The following is a 27881-nucleotide window of genomic DNA, read 5'->3' on the forward strand; positions in this document are numbered from 1 at the left end:
TCTGGTCTGGACCCTGTTGTTCTTCCTCCCCCTTGCGACTGACTTACAGTTTCTCTCCTTCTCCTCTAGGCCTGTTCCAGGCTTGAAGGTCCAATCGGTTTCCCGCCGCTTTCAGAAGTGACAACGGTGGAGACCAAGATCCCAGCTGATGGCTGGCGGACTTCTTCACCCTCCTCATTTGCACTACTGCGGTCAACGCAGGGATTTTTTTTTTGCTACCAAAGACAATGATTTTTATAATAGGGGACTGGTTTCGCCAATAACGAAGAAGGGGGAGGGGGGAACAGCGCGGCCTGAGAAATTGGTTCTGAGATGTCATCAAGGGCTGCAGGGGCGGGGCCTTCACCCAGCCACCAATCAGAGACTTCACCTGGCCTGGCTCCTGGATCGCTGCCCGTGGCTTCCGCCATCTCTAGACCCCTACGACTGCAGGTTTATGGAGAGCACGCGAGCAGCTTGAAACGTGGTGGACTGTGATTAGCTACCTCCTTGTTTTGCACAACCTTATGGGATAATCCCTCCTCTTCCTCCTCTTCCACTGGAGTCCAAGTGCTGGTTATTGTCACATGAACACACGAGGCTGCCTTATACTGAATCAGACCCTCAGTCCATCAAAGTCAGTATTGTCTACTCAGACCGGCAGCAGCTCTCCAGGGCCTCAGGCAGGGGTCCTTCACATCTCCTACCTGCCTAGTCTTTTTAACTGGAGATGCCAGGGATTGAACCTGGGACCTTCTGCATGCCAAGCAGATGCTCTAACACTGAGCCACAGCCCCTCCCCTTCATGAATTGGTATCATAGAGTCACATGGGTCTCGAGGCAGGTGTCCAAAGGGTACGCCGCCATCTTGTGGAGGTGTCTGTTATTGTTCTGGAGGACAGTGAATTTTGTGTACCTCATCCCCGTGGCGCAGAGTGGTAAGATGCAGTACTGCAGTCAAAAGCTCTGCCCACGACTTGAGTTCGATCCCGACAGAAGTTGGTTTCAGGTAGCCGGCTCAAGGTTGCCTCAGCCTTCCATCCTTCCGAGGTCGGTCAAATGAGTACCCAGCTTGCTGGGGGTAAAGGGAAGATGCCTGGGGAAGGCACTGGTAAACCACCCCGCAAACAAAGTCTGCCTTGGAAACGTAGGGATGTGACGTCACCCAATGGGTCAGGAATGACCCGGTGCTTGCACAGGGGACTACCTTTACCATCCTGGAAGGGGCAACCCAGCCTACTGCACACAAATACTTACAACCCTCTTGGCCTACAAATAAGGTTGTCAACCTTCACGTAGGGCCTGGAAGTCTCCCAGAGTTACAACAGGACTGGTCCCCTTGGAGAAAATGGCTGCTTTTGAGGATGGGCTCTATGGCATACCTTGCTGAGGTCCCACCTCTTCCGAAATCCAGCCTTCTTAAGTCTCCACCCCCAAAATTGCCATGAATTTCCCAACCCAGAGCTAGCAACTCTACTTATCAGTGGTTCCCTCTTCCTCTCCATGTCCACTTGTGTTGTCCTGGTGCCTTTCCACAACCCATATGGCCGTAAGCCCGGTCCAATCTGGTAGGGGGCTAGGCAACTAACGCGTGCAATGAACGACGTGGTATTAGGAGGTAATTCGAACATACCACCTGAACAGTGGAACTGGAGGAGCAATTGATTACTATTGGCTGCGGACTGGGGCTAGCAACTGGAGAGGGGCCAGGAAGCTGGTAGGTGATGAGCTATGGCAGTAACATTTGCCAGCATGGTATAGCGGTTAGGAGCGGAGGACTCTAATCTGGAGAACCAGGTTTGATTCCCCAGCTCCTCCACATGAAGCTTGCTGGGTGACCTTGGGCTAGTCACGGTTCTCTCTGAACTCTCAGCCACACCTACCTCACAGGGTGTCTGTTGTGGGGAGAGGAAGGGAAGGAGATTGTAAGCCTCTTTAAGACACTTTAAAAGTAGAGAAAAGCGGGGTATAAAAACCAACTCTTCTTCTTCAAAAGCCAGGTCCCTCTTTGCCACCGGCGGGAAGCTTTGGTGGCGGAGCCTGAGGAGGGCAGGATTTGCGGAGGAGAGGGACTTCAGTGCCGTAGAGTCCAATTGCCAAAGCGGCCATTTTCTCCAGGTGAACTGATCTCCATCGGCTGGAAATCAGTTGTAATAGCAGGAGATCTCCAGCTACCACCTGTAGATTGGCAACCCCACCTCTGGGCCATGCAGTTCTACTCAGGGACACAAATGGCAGACGTTCACTCCTGACTGTTACTGGCAGAGGATGAAGCAGAGCCCTGGGGAGATCTGGGAGGGGGCTGTCCATATTATGTTGAAATCTTAACCTTACCCAGTCCTCCCAGGAGACTCAAATTTAGCCACTCACAGGAGAGTGGTACAGTAATGTTTTCCAGAGCACCCATGAAATGTTGCCATCCAAGGATGGCGCTCCAGGACTGACCAGCCAAATGGTGTACCCGGCTGCTTTTGGTGCCATTGCCAACCATTCTGGGGGTGACCACCTCTTGGGTCGTGCTGGTCAGTTTGGTGGGAACGGTGAAATGTCTTGGGCTGTCCCCGATTCAGAATCTGCCATCTCTCAAGCCAGAATGGAAGGATGGGTCTTCTATCAGGGCCTCTAATGGCTAGGATTGCCAGGTCCCTCTTTGCCACTGGTGGGAGGTTTTTGGGGCGGAGCCTGAGGAGGGTGGGGTTTGGGGAGGGGAGGGACTTCAATGCCATAGAGTCCAATGGCCAAAGTGGCCATTTTCTCCAGGGGAACTGCTCTCTATCGGCTGGAGATCATTTGTGATAGAAGGAGATCTCCAGCTAGTACCTGGAGGTTGGCAACCCTAGTTATGGCTGCTTCTGGCCCTGCAGTCTCTTTTTGATTCCTTCCATTTCCTCGAGTCCTTGCTGGAAATCCCAGTCTGACTTTGAGATTAACGGCTGTGTCTGACATCTGCAAATGCGTAAATCCTGGTTGCGGAATGAGGAGGGGGGCCTTTTGCACACCTTCGATACCTTTCTTTGGACCCTCTCTAAGATGCAAGCGCCTCTCTGCGGCCGTGGTGTGGCCCAGATCCTGAAGTCCTAACTGGTGGTAGCCCCCGGTGGCCCCAAAGTTGTCCGTGCAAGCCGGCTCTTGCCTTCGGTTTGTGTGTCTGGGCTGGTGCTAGGCTGGGCCTGGGTGATCCTCGCATTTGGGACTTGTCAGGGCTTGGACCTGCTCCGTCGCTGCCCCAACGTCTTCCTGCCAACTGTGCCTTCGACAGGAAGAGGGTGGAAACCCCCAAACCTCCTGCCCCCCCTTCTGAAGGGTAACAAAGGAATAAAGGGCTTTTTCTTATTTAAATTCAGATTGATGTGTGTGTGTGTGTTCTTAAAGAGAGCCAGTGTGGCGTAGTGGTTAAGGGCGGTGGTTTGGAGCAGTGGACTCTGATCTGGAGAACTGGGTTTGATTCCCCACTCCTCCACATGAGCGGCGGAGGCAAATCTTGTGAACCGGGTTGGTTTCCCCACTCCTACACATGATGCCAGCTGGGTGACCTTGGGCTAGACACAGTTCTCTTAGAACTGTCTCAGCCCCACCTACTCCATAGGGTGTCCGTTGTGGGGAGGTGATTGTAAGCCGGTTTGATCCTTAAGTGGGAGAGAAGGTCGGCATATAAAAACCAACTCCTCCTCCTTCTACTACTACTACTAACAGGATAAGAAGTTCCTTCATCGGGCATGGCATAGACCCCAGCGGATTAATTTCCCCCTGCCCCTCGATCAAATAGTTCCAAGAGACGCTTATACGCAATCTAAAAGCGGATCGATAAACTACACCCGTAGCAATAAAAATGACAGTCTGGTATAAATCTGTAAAACCATCAAAACGTAAGTGACATTACGCAGCAATATTATAATGGCAGCAAAGTACTTTATAAACGGTGAGTAGCACAAAATAACTCAGCTCAAAGAGGGCTGCAGCAGCAGTATGAAAACATTAACACTTTTAAAAAAAAACAAAGTAGCTAACGTAGAACGTAAACTCTACTGTCTGAGAAAGGAAAGCCAGTCCTGAAACACTAATATGAGTTGGATCAATTGCTACGCAAAGACTGTGTGTGTGTGTAAAGTGCCATCAAGTCGCAGCTGACTTATGGCGACCCCTTTTTGGGGTTTTCATGGCAAGAGACTATCAGAGGTGGTTTGCCAGGGCCTTCCTCTGCACAGCAACCCTAGTATTCCTTGGTGGTCTCCCATCCAAATACTAACCAGAGCTGACCCTGCTTATCTTCTGAGATCTGACGAGATCAGGCTAACCTGGGCCATCCAGGTCCGGGCACACAAAGACTAGGAGGTGATAAACTTGTATGGGCCCATGGAAGGGGAAGGGGCCCTTGGAAGAAGAGCCCCCGGCTTCCTCCTCTATGCCCTGTCATTGGCCCTCCAGAGGAACTGTTTGGCCACAGTGTGAGACAGGATGCTGGACTGGATGGACCTTCCCTGGTCTGATCCAGCAGGGCTCTTCTTAGGTTCTTATCAGGGGAAGGCCTCGGCCTCTGTGCCCTGTTCTTGGAGTGCCAGCGTGGTGTAGTGGTTAAGAGCGGTGGTTTGGAGCGGTGGACTCTGATCTGGAGAACCGGGTTTGATTCCCCGCTCCTCCGCATGAGCGGCGGAGGCTAATCTGGTGAACTGGATTTGTTTCCTCACTCCTACACACGAAGCCAGCTGGGTACCCTTGGGCTAGTCACAGCTCTTTCAGCCCCACCTACCTCACAGGGAGTCTATTGTGAGGAGGGGATTGTAAGCCAGTTTGAGTCTCCCTTAAGTGGTAGAGAAAGTTGGCATATAAAAACCAACTCTTCGTCGTCGTCTTCTTCCTCCTCCTCCAGAGGAACTGGTTGGCCACTGTGAGAAACAGGATGCTGGACCAGATGGCCCATTGATCTGCTCCAGCAGGGCTCTTTTGAGGTTCTTATGACAAAGGAAAAAGCAACAGACCATCTATACTGTGTGTCTGTCTTAATGCGCAAGTGGCACACGGTGGCAGCAGAGGACTACTCCCCGAAAGACAGAGGTGAAACATGCTTGGGCTCTGGAAGAACTTCCTGGGGGACTGCTCTTTTCTCTTTCATGTGTGGATTCCCAACCACCACACCACCACCCCCCCCCCCATCCCCACCAGCCCTCTCATCTCTAAATCCTATTTAGACAATCTTTGTCATGAAATGGATCAAGCCTCTCTGGGGAGAGCCGGAGAGTCTGAAGTGGTCTCCGCTCATTTTTCTCCTTGCTAGGAGGCTGGTAGGAGAGGACGGCACTTTGAAGCTGTGGCAGAAAGACTCCAAAGGGGTTGTTCTTCTCTGTGAGCATTAGGGAAGACCTCTCTGGGGAGGGACTCCTGTTTGCTCATCGCTTGCGCCAACCACGAGCCAGTGCGGTGTAGTGATTTGGAGCGGTGGACTCTAATCTGGAGAACCAGGTTCGATTCCCCACTCCTCCACATGAACCCTGCTTGGCGACCTTGGGCCAGTCACAGTTGTCTCCAAACTCTGTCAGCCCCGCCTACCTCAAAAGCTGTCTGTTGTGGGGAGAGGAAGGGAAGGCAATTGAAAGCGGGTTTGATTCTCCTTAAAAAGGTAGAGAAAATCAGCATATAAAAACCAACTCTTCTTCTTCTGCAAGGCAGAGAGAGTAGGAGTCAATTGCGCTGCACTTTAGAGGTATTCCAAGTATTCACAAGCACAGGCACAAGTCATTCCAAGAGTCATTTGCTCTCTTTCCTCATGCCTAGGGTTGCCAAAGGGAGGTTTTGGGGTCGGAGCCTGAGGAGGGTGGGGAGGGGAGGGACTTCAATGCCATAGAGCCCAATTGTCAGTGGCCATTTTCTCCAGGGGAACTGATGGATGGATGGACAGAGAATACATGGAATAATGCTGCATGGTGAATAATTCTATGGTCAACACCATGCGGTCCCACACAGAGAAGCATTTGATGCCTGGTCCACATGTGGCGTTCTCGTGCTTCCTCCCACAAAGGAACTGCTTTACACGTAGGGAAAGCACAACATATGAAGCGGCACTCTGGCTTCATTCACACATCATCGGATATCGTGGCGTCTTTTCACTGTCACAGTCATTTGCAAAAGGATTATCCCTCCTGGACAAGAGAAATCCAGTCTCAAATGACTGATAGAGCATCATCTCCCATGATGTGTGGATGCAGCCTTAAATCATGTTCTAGGAAAACCCAGAATGCATCATGACTAGTAGCCATTTTGAGTAGTAGCCATGGATAGCCCTCTCCTGCATGAACATGTCCGCTTCCCTCTTAAAGCCTTCCAAGCTGGCGGCCATCATCACATCCTGGGGCAGGGAGTTCCACAATTTAACTATGTGTTGTGTCAAGAAGTACTTCCTTTTGTCTGTTTTGAATCTCTCACCCTCCAGTTTCAGTAGATGACCCCACGTTCTGGTATTATGAGAGAGGGAGAAAAGCTTCTCCCTGCCCACTGTCTCCATACCAGGCATAATTTTATAGACCTCTCCTTTCCCGTCCTGCTTTTCTCGCGGGGGTCTGTTCTGTCCTGCTTCTTTGATAAACAAGACTCCTGCTTGAAAGAAGATCTCCCGCCGAGCTTTCTGAGAGTTTCCGTTCAAGGCTATTTGCAAGTTGCTGCAAAGACAAGTTCTGTTTATTAATCAGTGCTTAAGCAATTAAGCAATTACCATAAGCACTGCTGCCAGAACCCCTTGAATTGTTTGCCTTCTGGCCGGTTCCCGACGGTCTGCTTCGGCTGCAGGGGTAGGGAGCGTCAAAAAACTGTCAAAAGCTGGAAGAACACTGCTGCATCTGGAGGAGGAAGATGTTGCTGTAGCCCCCCACCCATGGACCACCAAAAGGTAGGGTTGCCAACCTCCCAGGACTAGCAGGAGATCTCCTGCTATTACAATTGATCTCCAACCGACAGAGATCAGTTCCCCTGGACAAAGTGGTCGCTTGGGCCATTGGACTCTATGACCTTGAAGTCCCTCCTCTCCCCAAACCCCGCCCTGCTCAGGTTCCGTCCCCAAAACCTCCTGCTGGTGGCAAAGAAGGACCTGACAACCCTAGGCATCCCTTTGCAAGGCAGGGTCTCATAGCAACCTTGAGAACCAAGCCGTCTTATTTTTTTTGGGGGGGGGAGGTGCAACCCCTCTCCGAACAGGCTGTCTACCGAGTCCCAAATCAACCTTCCCAGCCGCTGGCAGAACTGCCGTTGGTCTGGATTGAGCGTCAGTTGAAGGGCATCCATCCCTTTACCGAAACTGGGCATCCATCTAGCCATTAGGATTGCCAACCTCCAGGTACTAGCTGGCAATCTCCCGCTATAACAACTGTTCTCCAGCCGATAGAGATCAGTTCACCTGGAGAAAATGGCTGCTTGGGCCATTGGACTCTATGGCATTGAAGTCCCTCCCCAAACCCTGCCCTCCTCAGGCTCTGCCCCCAAAACATCCGGTCGGTGGTGAAGAGGGACCTGGCAATCATGAGGCCCCAACCCCATGCTGTTTATGAGCCCAAGCTAGGGATGCCCGCCTCCCCCGGATCCCCCAGAAATAAAGCACATCTCCACACTACAGAGATCAGTTCCCCTGGAGAAAACGAATGCTTTGGAGGATGGACTCTATGGCGTTGTACCCCACTGAGGCTCCATCCCCAAATCTCCAGGAGTTTCCCAACCCAAATCTGGCAACTCAACTCTCCCATTCCCCACCGGTGGCTGGAGTAGGGTTGCCAGGTCCCTCTTCACCAACGACTGGAGGTTTTTGGGGCAGAGCCTGAGAAGAGTGGGGTTTGGGGGAGGGGAGGGACTTCAACGCCATAGAGTCCAATTGCCAAAGCGGCCATTTTCTCCAGGTGAACTGATCTCTATTGGCTGGAGATCAGTTGTAATAGTAAGAGATCTCCTGCTAGTACCTGGAGGTTAGCAGCCCTAGGCTGGGGGGACCTGGCAACACTATCCCAATCCCATGCAATGGCAGTTACTGGACATTTTATTCCATACAAGCCAACATTTGGGCTTGCTTGCCAGAACTTGTTGAAAGGTTTTATGAGTATGTTAAGTCAGCTGCCTCAATGTGCATGCTTGGACTGGGTCACCCATGCATGTACACTGATGTACCAGGGAGTTGAGCTCAGCTCTCAGTGGCCATTTTGTAGCATGCTGTGCATTGTGGGGTTTCCTCTGTAGCAACACGAGCCCCCCTCTCTACTAGCATGGGCAAGTAATCGGGGGAATGGGTGACCAGCAGGTTCAGGAGTAGGGTTGCCAGGTCCCTCTTCGCCACCAGCAGGAGGTTTTTGGGGCGGAGCCTGAGGAGGGTGGGGTTGGGGGAGGGGGGACTTCAATGCCATAGAGTCCAATGGCCAAAGCAGCCATTTTCTCCAGGGGAACCGATCTCTGTCAGCGGTAGATCTCCAGCTAGTACCTGGAGGTTGGCAATCCTACTCAGGAGGTAGAGTTCAGACTTCCAGGTAGTACGTAGTAGGATCTATTGCTGATTTGCTCCAAATGAGGAGCAGGTCAGTTATAATCGTTATTTAATTTAATTCAGCTTAATTATATAAAACATTGAAGAACATAAGAACTTCAAACAAGCCATGCTGGATCAGATGGGGACCCTTATTGGATGCCTTAGGTCACCTGATCCTGTTGGACTTGCAAGCTGCAATACACCCTCTGGCCATCTGCTGAGATGGTAATGTGGAGCTGCAGAGGTCAAAGTCAGGGAATGAGATGCTTGGCGCCTGCGACTCCTGGTGCCTTCTAGCAGGGCAGCGTCCGTCCGTCTTTCCCACGGAGCACCTTTACTCCACACACTGGAACATCGTGCCATCATGCCATCTTCTGGGCATGGAGTAGGGGTCACTGGGTGTGTGTGTGGGAGGCAGTTGTGAATTTCCTGCATTGGGCAGAGGGTTGGACTACCATATGCAGATGCATACACTGTTTTAAGAGTAAACAGAAATGTTTTGCTGGTATCTCTCTGCACCTGGTGAGCTGGCTGCCTTGCAAAATCAAACATAAAAACCTTGGTGACCTTTTAACTTTATTTATTTAATGTATTTACAACCTGTCTTTCTTCCTAATGGGGACCCTAAGAAGCTTACGTTGTTCTCCTTTCTTCTGTTTCATTCTGACAGCAACCCTGTGAGGTAGATTAGGCCGAGAGAAGGAGGAGGAGGAGGAGGAGGAGGAGGAGAAGGAGAAGGAAGACGACGACGAAGAGTTGGTTTTTATATGCCGACCTTCTCTACCACTTAAGGGAGACTCAAACCGGCTTACAGCCACCCTCCTTTCCCCTCCCCACAACAGACACCCTGTGAGGTAGGTGGGGCTGAGAGAGCTCTAAGAGAACTGTGACTAGCCTAAGATCACTCAGCTGGCTTCATATGTAGGAGTGGGGAAACAAATCCAGTTCACCAGATTAGCCTCCGCTACTCATGTGAAGGAGTGGGGAATCAAACCCGGTTCTCCAGATCAGACTTCAGTGGACCAAGGTCACCCAACAAGCTTCCATGGCAGAGTTGGAATTTGAACCTGAGTTTCCCAGATCCTCATCTGACACTTTAACCACTATTCCACGCTGGCTCTCTCTGATTTTTATGTAAGAACATAAGAAAGGCCCTGCTGGATCAGACCCAGGTCCATCAAGTCCAGCAGTCTGTTCACACAGTGGCCAACCAGGTGCCTCTAGGAAGCCCACAAGCAAGATGACTGCAGCAGCACCATCCTGCCCGTGTTCCACAGCACCTAATACAGTAGGCATGCTCCTCTGATCCTGGAGAGAATAGGTATGCATCATGACTAGAATCCGTTTTAACTAGTGGTCATGAATACCCCTCTCCTCCATGAAACTCCCCTCTTAAAGCCTTCCAAGTTGGCAGCCATCACCACATCCTGTGGCAGGGAGTTGCACAATTTATGGGTTGCATGAAGAAATACTTCCTTTTATGTTTTTGAATATCTCACCTTGTCTTGCCCAGGCTAAAATCTAGGCTTGAAATGCACAAACAAACTATTATTACTGTGATTCCCGTGTAGGAAAAAAAAATGTACCTGGTAAAGGGGCCGAGAAAGCTTGGAAATGGTAATGAAGGAAAACTTGCTTCAGGGAGTAGATGATCATTCATCGCTTTTTATCCTTTAATTTAATATAGCAGTTGCTTTCCCGGCCTCTTTCAAAGGTGCTGATGGTTAGAAGTTTAGCTTTGCATGACTCCATAGCAGGCACCATTGAAAGGGGGAGGTTTGAAAACACAGCTTGCTTTTAATTCATGCCTTCCAAGGTATATATGGAAAACAGGACGGTGTAATGTATACAAGTACATATAAATATATGACATGCTCGTGAACATATGGCACATGAGCTCCGGTGTCGCTCGAACGCATCGCCTTGAGCTTCGCTGTTATCTCCTTAACTTGAAAAAGAAAATTCTAAAGAAACAAATGCCTTTCAAGTGGAAGCGCTGTGAAGTAGCAAAAGGAGAAAAGGCAGGAAATAAGAGAAAGGCAATGCAAATGGAACATTTTGCTTGGTTAGTGTTGGAACAGGGCAGGGAAGCCCAGAGAAAGGAATCCCATTTCCTCATTCCAGATTTGAAATGGGGGAAGAATTTAAAGAACAAGCATTTATCCCCTCTTGGAATGGATCTGCCTGTGTATGAAGTATCTTGGGTTGCCTCTGTTGTCTGCAGCTTTGTTTGGGGGGGGGGGAACTCTAACTTCTGGGCCAGGGTTACCAACCTCCAGGCAGGCCTGGAGGTCTCCTGGAATTACAATTTATCTCCAGACAACAGAGATCAGTTCCCCTGGAAGAAATGGCTGCTTTGGAGGGTGGCACCAGGGCATCATATCCTGCTGAGATTCCTCCCCAGGCTCTGCCCCCCAAATCAACAGGAAGTTCCAAACACAGAGCTGGCAACCTTATATCTGATCCATATTGAGTGTGTGGCATTACCGGTAGGTGTCTCTCTTGCAAATCAAGCTGAGATGCCCACAGCATGATGCCACTTCTTGGGGAGTGGATTTGGGGTGCCATGAAGGGGGATGGCGGAGTAAGAGAATCAGACACAGTGATGCTCTGGCATTTGGGCAAAAACTCTATGGTTAAGCTGTTTGTATAAGAACATAACAACATAAGAAAAGCCCTGCTGGATCAGACCAAGGCCCATCAAGTCCAGCAGTCTGCCACACAGTGGCCAACCAGGTGCTTCTAGGAAGCCACAAACAAGATGACTGCAACAGCACCAGCCTACCCTGTGTTCCACAACACCTAATATAACAGGCACAGTCCTCTGATCCTGGAGAGAAGAGGTTTGCAGCATGACTAGTGTCCAGTTTTACTAGTAGCCATGGATAGCCCTCTCCTCCATGAACATGTCCACTCCCCTCTGAAAGCCTTCCAAGTTGGCAGCCATCACCACATCCTGGGGCAGGGAGTTCCACAATTTAACTAAGCATTGTGTGAAGAAATACTTCCTTTAATCAGTTTTGAATCTCTCCCCCTCCAGCTTCAGCAGATGACCCCGCATTCTAATATTATGAGAGAGGGAGAAAAGCTTCTCCCTGTCCACTGTCTCCATACCAGGCATAATTTCTGGTGTGCACCAGAAGTGACATCTCCTCATCGTGGGCAAATGTCACTGACATACTGGGCTTGGCCTCCCCCACTATCAGTAATTCACCCTGCTGGCCAGGTGATCAGTTACGGGGGATGAGGCCCAGGGGAGGGGGATACCCCATCCCCGGTGGGGACCTGGCAACCATAAATCTTCATACCCAGCCCCTGCAGCATGCATGTATGCGAGTGCCACACGTAAGCATCTTTGCACATTCACCTGTGACACAGAGTTTGTGCTGAATTTGGCGGGGGGGGGGCACAGAAAGAAGAGGAAAAGTTGAAGGGGAGTCCAAGATCACAGTCTCGGGGAGAATTGCTCCAGATCCCCTCTGACTGTCCCACTAGGCCTGCTCTATGCCACATTCGGATAGCAGGGGAGAGCGATTTGCAGCCCATTAAAGAAAACTTCCCCCATCATTAAGGAAATTAATGCTCTTTTGTCAAGTCTCTGAGTGGCTATTAGTTTGTCAGGAAAAATCATAGCAAGCGGCCCATCCGTGCTAATCAAGACTCCAAAACTCATAATCCTATCAAGGACAGGAATCTACTCTCCCCCCCCCCAAAAAAAAATAAACCCAGGAGCTTGGGGGTCTGTTGCTGGCATGCTCTAGAATTAGCTCTAGACTAGGATTAGAACCTGGTCCTTGATTTCAATGGGGGTAGCCATGTTAGTCAATTGTAGCAAAACACAGCCGACGTCCAGCGGCAGTGTAGTCTAACATTTGCTCCAGTATGCGCTTCCATGAGACAGAGCTCCCTTCCTCAGATACAACGCCCTCTTTCTGCTCAACTCCTCCCTCTTTCCTCCTCTCCTCCTGTAATTTTCAGTAAAAATGAGCTAGAAGATTCCCCCGTTCCATTGCATCTGAGGAAGTGAGCAGTGTCTCGCAAAAACTCCTAGTGGAATCAGTGTTGCTAGTCTTTAAGGCGCCACTGGACTTCTCTTTTGTCTTGATTCCAAACCCTTCCAAATAACCTTCTGAAGCAGAATCTGCTCTGAGTTTGGGAGTCTAACCAGAATCTTCTCTTCCAGCCTAGTTTGACAAATGCCGGCAAAATATGATCAGGGTCCCAATGAAATATAGATCATCATAAGAATATAAGGAAAGCCCTGCTGGATCAGACCAAGGCCCATCAAGTCCAGCAGTCTGTTCACACAGTGGCCAACCAGGCACCTCTAGGAAGCCCCCAAGCAAGATGACTGCAGCATTACCCTGCCTGTGTTCCAAAGCACCTATAGGATAGGCATGCTCCTGATACTGGAGAGAATAGGTGTGCATCATGACTAGGGTTCCCAGGTCCCTCTTTGCCACCGGTGGGAGGTTTTTGGGGTGGAGCCTGAGGAAGGCAGGGCTTGGGGAGGGGAGGGACTTCAATGCCATAGAGTCCAATGGCCAAAGTGGCCATTTTCTCCCTGTGAACTGATCTCTGTCGGCTGGAGATCAGTTGTAATAGCAGGAGATCTCCAGCTAGTACCTGGAGGTTACAAAATAAAGACCAGCACACAGCTCAAATGCAACAATTATTCAATAATATAACAAGAGAGGAAAGAAACAACAAACAAGTGTAAAGACAATATTTACAACAGAGAGTGGAATAACAATAACAAGGAATTTCCTTGTTATTGTTATTCCACTCTCTATTGTATATATTGTCTTTATACTTGTTTGTTGTTTCTTTCCTTCTCTTGTTATATTATTGAATAATTGTTGCATTTGAGCTGTGTGCTGGTCTTTATTTTGTAACTACTTTACAGCGCAGGTGATTTTTTGAATTGCTGGAAGTACCTGGAGGTTGGCAACCCTGCTCATGACTAGTATCCCTTTTGACTAAAAGCCATGGATAGCCCTATCCTCCATGAACATGTCCCCTCTTAAAGCCTTCCAGGTCCGCAGTCATCACCACATCCCGGGGCACGGAGTTCCACCCATACCATAATAATCTATTTTTGGGATACAGCAAACTGTTGAAACAGTCTTCCTGTGCGTGTGTGAAATGCCAGTTGACTTATGGTGACCTCAGAAAATGGCTTTCAGTGCAAGTGAGAAGAAGAGGTGATTTGCCTTCCTCTGCAGAGTCTTCCATGGTGGTCTCTCTTCCATGTACTGACCCTGCTTAGCTTCTGAGATCTGAGGAGATCTGATGCCACCTTCCCTCTCAACAATCTTCCTACTGTTGTAATAGTCAAGATCTAAATTTAGTCATTATGGGGTTAATGAGCTTCTGAGATCTGATGAGATCTGATGCCACCTTCCCTCTCAACAAATCTTCCTACCACCCCACAAAATTCCACAGACTACTTTCCAGATCTCTCTGAACTCAGAAGTATGGCTGAATTGCTAGTGAAATAGTCAACCTGTGTTGTTTGGGCTCTACCACTTAAGATGCAGCACCATGAAATGGTCCCCCATACAAATATATTCCCTGCATAAAGAAAAGCTAGATGTCAAGAAAAAAAAATCCTCTCCTTGACAGGTGTCTATGTTCAGACAGCCAGTGTGATGTAGTGGTTAAGAACAGTGGTTAGGAGGGGTGGACTCTGGTGTGGAGAACCGGGTTTGATTCCCCACCCCTCCACATGAGCAGTGGAGGCTCATCTGATGAACTGGATTTGTTTCCTCACTCCTCCACACGAAGCCAGCTGGTTGACCTTGGGCTAGTCACAGTTCTCTTAGAGCTCTCTCAGCCCCATAGTCACAGCTCTCTTAGAGCTCTCTCAGCCCCACCTACCTCACAGGGCGTCTGTTGTGCGGAGGGGAAGGGAAGGCGATTGTAAGCCGGTTTGATTCTCCCTTAAGTGGTTGAGAAAGTTGGCATATAAAAACCAACACTTCTTCTTCGTTCAGATCTGAGCATCCCCCCAGTTTGAAGTGGTACAGCCCAGACACAAATCGACATCCGCATGAGCACAAAGTCATGACCATTGGCTTGAAAACAGAACCTTTCATGTGGTTCCATGGAGGAATTGAACCTGTGGGGTTATTCTTCTTCAGGCTTTGCTTAATGGATATAAAATGAGCGATAATTTGGCAAATGGGCTCATTTTCTGCTGGGCACGAATGCTGCAATAGCAGCTTTTATTTTAATTTTTTTCTAAGGGAGAGAAAAAGGAACGGAAAACTAACAGCCCAAGATGAAAGTTGAGTTATTGTTCAGGGTTCAAGTTAGGTTAGAGCTATTTTCCCCTCGCCCCAAATACCTGGGCCCCCTGAAAGCTTTCCATGCAAACGGACTTTATATCCCTGCATGATTTCTCAGTCGGGAATGGTGCTATTACAGATAGACAGGTAAAGCTAAGCCTGGTCTCCGAAGAGCCGTTTTAGTTCGCTGTTTTATTGGTGCTCTCTCTTTCCTGCTTGCACACTGGCTGTTTTTTTCATTTTAATAGCATCCTTGGGGTGGGGGGGGACCCTTAGAGTTGGCTATGTTTGATGTTCATTTGGAAAGAGGTCTATTTCCTGTATCTTCTCTCTCTCTCTCTTGGAAAAAAAGTAGAAAATCAAGTTAAACAAGAAGTTCCCAACGGCCTTTAATCAAAAGACATCATGATTAAAGGCATCGTTTGGAAACCTTTATCCCTCTGGCTCCCAACACCGATCTCCTATGCTATCTCTCTGTGAACCTGAACAATGGCAATGGAAGACATTAAGAATGCCGCACCAGGAAATCGCAGTGGAGACACAACTGTGCCAAAATCAGGGAAAAGGCTCATGGCTTTGGACATGCAGCCATCACAGTGGGATAGTGGTTAAGAGTGGCAGACTCTAATCTGGAGAACTGGGTTCGATTCCCCACTCCTCCCCATGAGCATCAGAGTCTAATCTGAAGAACCGGGTTGGTTTCCTTGCTCCTCCTCATGAAGCCTGCTGGGTGACTTTGGGCCAGTCACATAGAGCTAGAGATCTTGCAACCATAAAACTTGTATGACTACAGAAGGTAGGACTAGATCTGAATTACAAGAGGGTGTGTGGTAGTTGAGCATTAGGAGACACTTCTTAATGGTAATGGTGTTTCAGCTGTGGAACCAATTACCCCAGGTGCAGGTTCTCCCTTGCTGGAGGTCTTCAAGCTGATGCTGGACAGCCATGTTGGACAGTGAAGATCCTTGTGTTGTGGTGGCAGCTGCTGCCAAGGCAACATTTTCAACCTTCTGCGCTGCCCATCAAATCTCCAGTGGCCAATCGGAGGCTTTGCTGGGTAAAAGCCCCATCTGGTCCCATTCACTCTCTAAAAACGACTGGGTGGGCATCAGGTAGGGTTGTCAGGTCCCTCTTTGCCACTGGAGGGAGGTTTTTGGGGCAGAGCCTGAGGAGGGCGGGGTTTGGGGAGGGGAGGGACTTCAATGCCATAGAGTCCAGTTGCCAAAATGGCCATTTTTTCCAGGCAAACTGATTTCTATCGACTGGAGATCAGTTGTAATAGCAGGAGATCTCCAGCTAGTACCTGGGGGTTGGCAACCCTAGCACCAGGAAAGGTGCCAGCTGGCACTATGGCACCCACAGTCACCATGTTGGGGACCCCTGGACTTAGGGCTGCCAACCTCCAGGTACAAGCTGGAGATCTTCTGGTATTACAACTGATCTCCAGCCAATAGAGATCAGTGCACCCGGAGAAAATCGCCGCTTTAGCAATAGGACTCTATGGCATTGAAGTCCCTCCCCTCTCCAAACCCTGCCCTCCTCAGGCTTTGCCCCCAAGATCTCCAGGTATTTCCCAACCCAGAGCTGGCAACCCTACCTGGGCTAGATGGTCTGTAAGGCCTTTGCCAACTCTGTGACCTCTGGGCTGGTTGGTTTCTTAGGGGTGGATGGGGGCTGGCCCTATTTGACTGCTGGAAATCTTAACTCACCAGCCCCTTTGGCTTCAGCGATTTCAACACGGTGTCAGGGAAGCTGTCTCAGGGGCAATGGCTCAATTTGTAGAGCAGGGATGGGGAACGTCAGGCCCAGGGGCCCTTTAAGGCCCGCGAAATCATTTGGTCTGGCCCTTTGTGGGTCCTGGCAGATCTCTAGCTCAGAAGGATCTAAGAATGGTGATCCGCCACCTCCCACGGACAGGAATAGCCTCTATTCAAGGCGGATGTGAGTTTGTTTTGCCAAGAAACGGAACCTTTTTTCCCCCTTGCAAAAGAGTCGTTAGCTATGGAGCTGCTAGGACCGCCCAAGAAACTGTGTTAACCCTTTCCCACCTTGGCCATGGAGAAACGTATTCCCTCTGAACTACAAGAGGGCTGGGGGCGGAAGTGGCAACAATAGAGGGGCTAAAGGGGGCAGGGCCAGAATTCGCAGGGAGGGGGTGAGTTCTTAGCCAGTGTGTCCTCATTTCATCCCTGTAGGTGGAGGTAGAAGGAGCCGGCTGTAGAATCCAGCCCCGACCATGCAGAGCAGGAGAAACTCCAGCATGCGGCTGGATGGCTATGCCTGGCTGGTGCAACAGACCATCCTGTGCCACCGGTTGGATGCCTGCCTGCTTGCCCGTGCCGGGGGGGGGGTCATCTGGGTCATCTGGGACAGCTGCCTGCTTGGGGCTTGGTTGGCTAATTTTTAAGTTCATAATTTTGTATGGCCCACAAACAATGTTATAAATATCCAAATGGCCCTTGGTGGAAAAAAGGTTCCCCACCCCTGTTGTAGAGCATCTGCTTGGCATGCAGACGGTCCCAGGTTCAATCCCCGGCATCTCCAGTTAAAGGGACTAGGCAAGCAGGTGATGTGAAAGACCTCTGGCTGAGACCCTGGAGAACCGCTGCCAGTCTGAGTAGACAATACTGACTTTGATGGACCTTGATGGTCTGATTCAGTATAAGGCAGCTTCATGTGTTCATTTTCGGTTTCTCTTGCTCTTCGGCAGAATGGCCGCATCTGCCCGCTCCATCCAGTACAAAAGCCTCCACACCGGTGCCCAGATGATCCAGCACTTCTGGCGCATGCCAAGCGCCAAAGCAGAATGTCCAATTTACATCCAGAATGCCAGTTGGGAAGATTATATGCTCTGCCAACAAGACATCAAGTTGACGGGGGCAGCTAATAGTTCTTGGGTATTGCCTCTCACTTAACATTCTGCTGCATTTTCCTCTTGTCATTTCTGTCGTGTTAATGGCTCTTCTGCGATTGGCTGGATTGCGTGACCCCGGGAATATGCCGTGGCATTTAATGGAAGGCTTTGTTTTAATAGAATCTAAATGACATCTCTCTGGTTAAGACAAGAAAGAAATTAGACAGGGAGGAAAGAGGAACCTGTGCACGCCTTAGACATGTTTTTCTGGGCCCTCTAGAGAGAGAAGGTGACCTCCGTTTGCAGAGATGCTTTGCTTCTGAAGATGAGGTACTATTAGAGTTGATGTTTCTCAGGACAGAGACAGGCATCAAAAGTTGTTTGCATTCTTTCCCCTAAATTCTTTCTGCACGTTGGCCTAAAAACTAAATGCACTTTTGTGTCAAGCAGAAGCCAGGCATTCTGGTTTGCTGTATCACGGTGAACTGTGTTCTTCCAGGTTCTCAGCCACCATCTTAACTTGACTTGTTGTTTGGATGGTAGGGTTGCCAACCTCCAGGTGGTTGCTGGAGATCTCCTGCTATTACTACTGATATCCAGCCGATAGAGATGAGTTCCCCTGGATAAAATGGCTGCTTTGGCCATTGGACTTTATGGTGCTGAAGTCCCTCCCCTTCCCAAACCCCGCCCATTGGTAGCGAAGAGGGACCTGGCAACCATAGCAGAACTTGAAGAAAGTTCCCCCTCCCCATGACAGACACCTTGTGAGATAGTTGGGGCTGAGAGAGTTCAGAGTGAGCTGTGACTAGCCCAAGGTCACCCAGTAGGCTTCATGTGGAGGAGTGGGGAAACCAAACTGGTTCACCAGATTAGCCTCCGCCGTTCATGTGGAGGAGTGGGGAATCAAACCCAGATCAGAGTCCACCACTCCAAACCACTGCTCTTAACCACTACACCACACAGAGGTGAAATGTATCCAATAATCGAACCCCTGCTGATGGGACAAGGACTGTCGCTTATGGCCCTCTGGCTTGTTCCACAGGGAGCGAACCAAGACAAGCAAAAGGGAAAGAGAAGAAAAATGGAAGCTCAAAAAGTCAGAGAAAAAGATAACGTAGGGGGAGAAAGAGAGAGAAGGCACTGAGGAAATTATGTGCTCTGCTAAAGGTGAAGGAGATGTTAGAACTTAGAAGGGGGGAAGGGAGAACAAAGGCAGCCCGCTGAAGCATCAGTCTGTGCTTAAAAGGAGGGGCGTGAGGTGAGGTTGAGGCCAGGGAGACTCTTCGATTCAGCAAAATACTTTTAAAATGGGATTCCGCGAGCTGGATGAGCAAGCGCGTAGCTACTATTTACAGATGCGGCCTGGGTCAGGCCACATAGCTAGCCCTGAAGTCAACTCGTCCCCCCTTTCATTGCATTAGCAGAGAATTGCGCTTCGATATTATTTTAAGGAGTATTGCCGATATCTCATTTCAAAAGCAGTTTTCTTCCAGCAGTGTTGTTTTAGAGGCAATATCAGTCAAATTTGGAAAATCAAGGGTAGGGGATTTGATTTGAGTCAACTAGGGCTGACAATTTACCCACTATAGTGGGTGATTGCCCACTGCCTCCTCGTGGCTCCTGGAGGAAATTGGGGGGGGGGGCATGTTGTTGATTAGAGTTGTGCAAAAAAAAAAAAAAAGAATTGGTAGATTTCGGGTTCAGGTTTATTGGGCCCAATTTTTTTTGGTAAACCTGGAATAAGCCAAATACTCATATTGGTAAATATTGGTATTCGGCTTATTTCTGGGTTTACCGAAAAATCTGGGTCCATTATAGTCTTTGGGTTTTTTCCTGAAGTTCTTGTGGGGGCATTTTTGGAGGAAGAGTCCAAAAATTTGCAGCGTTGCTGCAAGGGACTCTCCTTAGACAATCACCAAAGTTTGGTGAACTTTGGGACAGGGGGTCCAATTTTATGGGCCTGCAAAGGAGTCACCCCCATCCTCCAGGCATTTGTGAGCAGAGCTGTCCATTGGTTTTCAGGTTCAGAAGTTCAGCGTTGCCGAGGACTGGTGGAAAAAGCCTATTGGCAGGCTGGCGCCTCAAAGTCTGGGGGGCTCCCTTCATATCTGGGGTGCATAGCATCATGTCCATGCAAATTAGCTTCCAAACTGAGGGAAATGGCTTAAATGCAAGAAAAATAAAGCACAGAAAACATTTCTTTTGGTGGCAAATGACATCCTGTGAACACTCCTTTATTGTGGTCATCAAAAATCTGATTTCAAGAGATGGTTATGGTGCAGGGAAATGAAGCCTCTACACGGGCGACCTTCAGTTTGACAGCAGGTTTTCAGGTGTGTGGGGGGGTGATAATGGAGCCAGCCGAAGTCTCGATCACGGGGGCTGTCTGAAGGAGATTGCTCATCTGCACAGGTGAGGGAGTCTCCTTCGGAAGCCTGGTGGTGTGAACAGCTAATGAAGCCAGCTCTTTTTAGTTGGAGGGTATATCCCTCTGGACGGGACTGGTGAGCCCCCTCTTTTAAACAACCCTTATGCTTTATCCAAATTAACCCACTGAATGTTGATGGATGGGTGGTTGTGTGGTTGGATTGTTGGTCAGACCAAGCTGGCTCCAATTACACCACCCCTACCTCAAAAGGGCCCCAACTATGGGGCCCTAATAATACCAGTCAAAAAAAAAAAGACAGAAAAATGGGAGAAAGCACAGAGCCGTGCCTCTGAGCTGTGTGAATGTTTGGGAGCTTGAGAGCAGCCAAATCCTCAGTCTGTGTGTTTTCCCTCTTCTCGGCCTCATTCGTCTGGTGATGTATCCTCTCATCAATGTGATCGTTATTCTTTATTGCAAGTTTTAATCATTGTTTTAATAAGAACACGGCAATTGAGAGGCTTTGATGAAGACAGAGGTTTCTGTTGCCTCGTTGTGACAACAGAAATCGTCATGAGGTTGGGTTCAGTTCGTCTAAAGCTTTTGTCTGGAGGGAATGTAAGCATCAACGAGCCAACTTCCCCGGCCCCTTGGGCCAAAATCCTGGCAATCCAGATGAAAGGAGCGAAAGCTAATTCCAAAGTGATTGTTTTAACTCAGAATAGATTGACTCCTGCTAGGTGCAGAAGATCATAAAAGTGAGGGTCTGGAATAGCAAGGTTATGGGTGAGATCTAAATGTCTTTAGTTTATTTACCTCCAAGGAGCTCAATATGCAGGGTTGCCAGGTGCCTGTTAATGGCAGGCAATTGCCTGCCAATTAACAGGCCTGTCCACTGCCCCTCAGCTGGCCAGTGAGGGGAAGCAGGCCAGTTGAAGGGCCCCCGATCTGCCCACATGCATGGCAGAGTGCAGCGAAATAATGTCACTTCTGGATTTACCCTGGAAGGGACAGGGATGTAGGGCTGTTGGGAAAAAACAATTCGGTAAAATTCAGATTCGGCAAAATTCTGTGTGTGTGTGTGAGAGAGAGAGGGGGGGGGAGCCAAAGGGGGGTGGGTTTACCTGTTCTGCTGGGGGCTGGGCTTGATTGCCTCTGTGTGGGACTGTGCTTTCTACTGTTTTCACCGGTTGCCAACTTCGTGTGGAGTTAACTGTGGGTCAGTGAGTCTCTCTCTGGCTGGTTCCTATTGTTTCCAATGGGCTGTGCAGCTGCTCCTGTTGTTTCAAATGGGCTAGCCTGTCTTTCGTTTTAGTACACCCCCTGTAATGTATTTCAGTGGAGTCAATGCAAGTCAACTGACATTCCCCTCTCCCATTATCTTCAATGGGCTGGGCAGACACTCCCATTGCTTCCAATGGGCTGACTTGTCTTTCGTTTTAGTACATCCCTTTTAATGGCTTTATTCCAATGGGCAGATGGGGGGACCCCTTCCAGGCCCCATAACTCGGGACCCCGTGACCCAATCTTCACAAAATTTGGGGGTTCTTGCAAGAAGGGTCCCCACAAGGTATGCTGAGATTTTGGGACCTCTACCTCCAAACATGCCCCCCCCCGAGCCGCGGAAAGGCGCAAATGTGTTTTTAATGCCTTTATTCCTGTGGGCGATTTTGGGGAGACCCTTTCCAGGCCCCATATCTCGGGACCCCCTGACCCAATCTTTACAAAACTTAGGGGTTCTTGCAAGAAGGGTCATCTCAAGCTACACTGAAATTTTGGGACCTCTACCTCCAAATATGCCTTCCCCAGAGCCACGGAAAGGAGCAAATGTGTTTTAAATGCCTTTATGGTTATGCTGCTGATTCGGAGCCCCCAAATTTGCCGAATTTATTCAGCGATCGCCCCGAACTCGCCAAATTCAGATCATTGTTTCCCCGCCTTTTTTTAATTCAGTTCCATCCGAACTAGAAACGGCCGAATCGGGGAAAATTTGGCTGTTTTTTGGTTTGGAGCGAACCGAATTGACAGCCCTACAGGGATGCTCTAGCACACCCCTCAAAAACTCTATGGAAATCATAGGTTTTTTTTGAAGGAAAATGCTAGAGCATCCCCGTTGCTTCCAGGGTAAACATGGAAATTTTTGCCCATGCATGCGTATCCCCCCCCACACACACACACACCAAAGCTCCCGCTAGTGGCAAGGGGCATAGGGTTGCCAGCTCCAGATTGGGAATTACCTGGAGATTTTTGGGGCAGAGTCTGAGGAGGGCGGGGTTTGGAGAGGGGAGGGACATCAATGCTATAGAGTCCAATTGCCAAAGTGGCCATTTTCTCCAGGGGAACTGATCTCTATCGGCTGGAGATCAGTTGTAATAGCAGGAGATCTGCAGCTACTATCTGGAGGTTAGCAATGCTAATGCATACAAAAACCTGTAAGTGATATGAGGAAAAAAATTAAATTTAAAATTTGAATTTTGGTGGGAGGAAGTGACCTCATAGGAAGGGGAAGTGTTGGAGGGGCTGACTGTTGACATATGATACCACAGGATGTGATATCACAACCCTGCTGAGCTTCCTGCCCAGGTACCCTCCCTAAAGCTCCATGAATTTGCCAAGTTAAATTTGGCTTGTCCAAGACCAACCTACTGTCCCCTGCACAATAGTACATCTTGACTTCCATTTCGATTAGACAGTTGAAACTGCCAGGTTGACTAATGAGCAGAAATGTCGAACTGGGCTGTAGGATTGCCAACCTCCAGGTAGTAGCTGGCGATCTCCTGCTATTACAACTGATCTCCAGCAGATAGAGATCAGTTCCCCTGGAGAAAATGGACGCTTTGGCAATTGGACTCTATGTCATGAAGTCCCTTCCCTCCCCAAACCCCGCCCTCCTCAGGCTCCACCCCCAACCCAGAGCTGGCAACCCTACCCAGCTGTGAAGTGGTGGCGCCCCCTCTTGATCTCTGCATCCTTTTTTGGGATGGATTTATGTGCTCACCTGCTGAAATGCCCATCATCTCCCTTTCATGCCTACAGCAACAATATGGTGTTTTTTTTTGCACCGGTTATAACTTTATAATCCTGCAGAAGTACTTTGAAGCTTACAACTTAATCAACAACAACATTGTCGGCATGAAATTCTCAGCAGGCTGACGCATTATTCACTGCCTTCACGTGAGCGCTAGGTTTCTGGCGTCCCCCCCCCTTTTTGCCTCTCCCTCGGTTTTTTTGTCTTCAACTTTCAGATCCCTCTTAAGCTTCAAAGTCGAAGGATCCCGCTTTTTGTGTCCTTATCTACAAGGTGAAAAACGAGAGAAATTCTCTTCTGCCTTTGGCGAGATAAGTCACGTTGGTCGCCTTTTCTTTCAGAGGCTGTGCAGTGCCGTTTATCAATTAATTACTGGATTGCCGGCACGCTCATTAATTCCCCCCGCTTTCGTTCATTTTGGAAAGGTCTGAGTTGCCTCCATTTTCTAATTGGCACCGTCTTCCATTCCTTCAGTGTGAGGATGGTTTTTTAAAAAGTTGAGCGGATAACACGGGTCTAACTAGGACGCCACGCCAGTGATTCCCAGTAGGGTGGCCCGTAACTAAATGGTAACGGAGGGAGAGGCAGAACTTAAGATTGCCAACCTCTAGGTACTAGCTGGAGATCTCCTGCTATTACAACTGATCTCCAGCCAACAGAGATCAGTTCCCCTTGAGAAAATGGACGCTTTGGCAATTGGGCTCTATGGCATTGAAGTCCCTCCCCTCCCCAAACCCCGCCCTCCTCAGGCTCCATCCCCAAACCTCCCACTGGTAGCAAAGAGGGACCTGGCAACCCTAGCAGAACTTGGCCAGGCAGAGAATCTCCCACCCTGGTTGTTCTTAAGGTTGCCAGTTCTCCTGATATGGCAGGAGATCTCCTGCTGGCAATCCCCTGACCCCACACCACTTGGTAGGCCAGTGGGGGGGGGGGAATTCACAAAAAAGTATATGGTGGTGCGACGGTGTGATGACGTTGCCAGGCCAAACCCAGAAGTGATGTTAAACTGCTGTAGGATTCGGCAGAAACTCTGGTTTCACCATAGAGTTTCTACCAATCCTAGAGCAGCATGACATCCTTTCTGGGTTTGGCCCACACCCCTTTTGAGTTTTGCAGCTTGCCTACGGTTCTGAGAGGCCAATCCCAGTAGAGTTGCCAACCTCCAGGTAGTAGCTGGAGATCTCCCGCCATTACAACTGATCGCCAGCTGATAAAGATCAGTTCACCTGGAGAAAATGGCCACTTTGGTTATTGGAGTCTATGGCATTGAAGCTCCTCCCCTCTCCAAACCCTACCCTCCTCAGGCTCCACCCCAAAAATCTCCAGGTATTTCCCAGCCTTGAGCTGGCAACCCTAAATCCCAGGGTTCTGCATTAAAAAAAATAGAATTTTTCACTGAGGCGATCCATGTTCTCTGTGGAGAAAAGCAAATCTTCTATTAATTGGCCAGCATAAGCACATTTGCATGATTTATCATATTCTGCATGATTTACTTTGCTTTTAGGGGGGCTAAAGAGCTACACAGGAAACACCAGCTCCATTTCTGCAACTGGAAATCTGATTCCATTGCCTTTCTGGTGTCTGAAATGCTGACAGTAATTGCATTTCACAACCAAAGGACTAAGAACTTGATTTTGTGTGCGCATTTTTAAAAAAAGCCTATCTAATCCAGCATCCTGTTTTCAACAGTGGACAGCCAAATGCACCCAGGAAGTCCCCAGTAGAGTATAAAGGCCAGGCCCCTCTCCCATTGTTTGCCTTCAGCATACTGAGGCATGCTGCCTGTGAACATGTAGGTTCTATTTATCATGTGTAATAGCCGTTGATAAAGCTGTTACCTGAAAAAGCCACCTAAAGGTTCTAGACACATGTTCCGTTGAATGCGCACAGATCAAGAGATGAGTTTTCCACTGTGATTCCTCAACCCAATGTGTTCATTCTCCCCTTTTAGAATCTCTTTTGGAACAAGGGCTACGGTTGCTCTTGGTGCAATGGAAAGGAAGAACCAGAGATATGGCTGCCCTGGAGGAAGGGTGGGATGAAAATGCATTAGACAGAGAGATGGATTTTGTAAAGTCTTTTCCCATCTGCTCTGTATTTTCCAAGCTAAGCACCTTTTCTCCATTTCAGGCTCTTTGAATGAGAGGAACCTTCTCCCCAGTGAAAGGATTCTGGATGCCAATGCATACCTGAGGCGGCAAGTATATGACCACATTAGGATGTGTTAATCTGTACTTCTTGATGGTTGGGTAATTATGTTGATCCATAAACCAGTTGCACCTGAGGTATTGATAGGGGTGCCAGCCAGAAGCATTTGGAAGGCAGGTGCATGGGGGGGGGGATTGAATGGAGACTGTGGAACGAAGAAGAAGGAGGAGGAGGAGCTTTATATGCCGACTTTCTCTACTACTTAAGGCAGAATCAAACTGGGTTACAATCACCTTCCCTTCCACAACAGACACCCTGTGAGATAGGTGGGGCTGAGAGAGCTCTTAATAGAACTGTGACTAGCCCAAGGTCACCCAGCAGGCTTTGTGTGTAGGAGTTGGGAAACCAACCCAGTTCACCAGATTAGAGTCCGTAGCTCGTGGAGGAGTGGGGAATTGAACCCAGTTCTCCAGATCAGAGTCCACTGCTCCAAACCACCACTATTAACCACTGACTCTCACATTGTCAGCAACGCTCTAGGAATCTCGCAAATATCTATGGTAAAAACCATAGAGATTTGGGAAGTTCCTAGAGGATCACTGACACCATGACTTTGGGTAGCTATAGGAAAAGCCAGAAAGCTATCAATTCCTAGAGCTACCCAACATCAGTTCTGGGTTTTCCCAGAAGTTATGTCATGATGCAAGTGACATTGTTCACCCCTCCCCCCATGTTTCTTCCCAGAAGTGATGTCACAGCATTGTGTGATGCCATTCCATTGATTGAGGGCTGGGGGCACAGGGCAGCAGGGGTAGCAAGGCTAGTGGGTACTGTGAGCCTTGGTATGAGAATAAAATGTTACAAGTACGCAAGAGTTTCCCTATAGCCATCTTTGAAATGCTGCAAGTTGGGTGTCCCATGACCCCAAAGGGCCAATCCCACTTCAATGCCTGCTGTGCCCTCTTGTATCCCCTCATTCTGGGTAACTTGGCACTGCACAAAAATCCACAAGTTAGCCAGGTTTATGGGGCTGAACCTCGGTTGGCTTCTCCATCATCTTAAGAACATAAGAGCATAAGAAAAGCCATGCTGGGTCAGACCAAGCCCCATCAAGTCCAGCGGTTTGTTCACATAGTGACCAACCAGTGCCTCTAGGAAGCCCACAAGCAAGACAACTGCAGCAACATTATCCTGCCTGTGTTCCAAAGCACCTAATATAATAGGCAAGCTCCTCTGATCCTGGAGAGGACAGGTATGCATCATGACTAGTATTCATTTTGACTACTAGCCATGAATACCCCTCTCCTCCATGAACATGTCCACTCTCCTCTGAAAGCCTTCCAAGTTGACAGCCATCACCACATCCTGGGGCAGGGAGTTCCACAATTTAACTATGTGTTGTGTGAAGAATGCATCTTCCTCCTAGGCTCGCTTGCCCCAGCTCACCTGACATGGGCCGGCCCACCAACAGGACCATGACTGCAAAGCAGGCTGGGTAGGGTTGCCAACCTCCAGGTGGTGGCTGGAGATCTCAGTTTGTCGAAATTGACTCTCTTCCTGTCCACATGCTGTGGCTGCTAGCACCATTCTTGTCCCAGCAGTGGTCTTGTGCAGTAGGTGTGGGGGTAGAGTTTCATCTTCTACCTTGAGGCCACTTTTACACCTGTGAGGCCACTTTTACACCTGTAAATAGGGTGAAGAAGAAGAAGAAGAATTTGTTTTTATATGCTGACTTTCTCTCCCTTTTAGGGAGAATCAAACTGGTTTACAATCACCTTTCCTTCCCCTCCCCACAACAGATACCTTGTGAGGTAGGTGGGGCTGAGAGTTCTGACTGTGACTTACCCAAGGTCACCCAGCTGGCTTCATGTGTAGGAGTGGGGAAACCAACCCAGTTCACCAGATGAGAGTCTACTGCTCATGTGGAGGAGTGGGGAATCAAACCCGGTTCTCCAGATTAGAGTCCGCCACTCTTATCACTGCTCTTAACCACTACACCATTACAACTGATCTCCAGCCCATAGAGATAAGTTCACCTGGAAAAAATGGCCACTTTGGCAATTGGACTATGGCATTGAAGTCCCTCCCAAAACCCCACCCTCCTTAGACTCTGCCCCCAAAACCTCCCACCGGTGGCGAAGAGGGACCTGGCATCCCTACGGCTGGGGCACCCTGTTGGATGGCTGACATTTCCCGCAGAGATCAAGCCCGTACTATTTGAGGAGACCACTAAGGAAGGGTCATTAGGGTTGGATTTATTCAACTGCCACAAAGCTTCTAGCCAGTTTAAATTCTCAAATTAGGGATTATTCACTGCTGAGGCCTTGCATTAGCTCCATGGGGTGTGTGTGTATTTCATTGTGCGAGTCCAGCCAGAGGTGGGAAGGCCGGGAAAGACTTATGAAAAAGCCCAGGAGCGCACTGCATTTCTCATTAAAAAGTGTTATTCATGGTATTCCGCAGGGGCCGCGGCGGCTCTTTCGGGAGCGGTTGCTTGACTTATGCTTTGTGTCTGCCGTTTCGGCGTTCAGCCTTGATGTAACGGCAGCCTGGGGAGATGAACGGCTAACCTTTATTTTCAAATGGTTAATGGGGTGGGGTGGGGGGGGGGAGAAAAAGAGGCGCCATTTTAAAGAGCTTGCCGAACCTCTCCAAGGAGACCCTGGAACCGGGGGAAATATAGCCTGCATTGTGGTGGGCCTCTAATCTTTCAGCCTCTGAAGACA

The 27881-nt window shown here is 49.2% G+C and overlaps 1 protein-coding gene across 1 annotated transcript in view; it reads left to right on the top strand.

The window, feature by feature from the left end:
* ADAM33 (ADAM metallopeptidase domain 33) overlaps positions 1–17954 on the top strand; it is an 84065-nt gene extending 66111 nt beyond the window's left edge. Inside the window, exons 24-25 of the mRNA XM_056855769.1 lie at positions 17471–17657; positions 17895–17954. Of these exons, the coding sequence (XP_056711747.1) occupies positions 17471–17657; positions 17895–17954 (247 nt within the window). The remainder of the gene's footprint in view (positions 1–17470; positions 17658–17894) is intronic.
* The last annotated feature ends 9927 nt before the right edge of the window (positions 17955–27881 follow it).

The sequence above is a fragment of the Euleptes europaea genome, chromosome 9, assembly GCF_029931775.1.
Source record: "Euleptes europaea isolate rEulEur1 chromosome 9, rEulEur1.hap1, whole genome shotgun sequence".
Lineage (NCBI taxonomy): Eukaryota > Metazoa > Chordata > Lepidosauria > Squamata > Sphaerodactylidae > Euleptes > Euleptes europaea.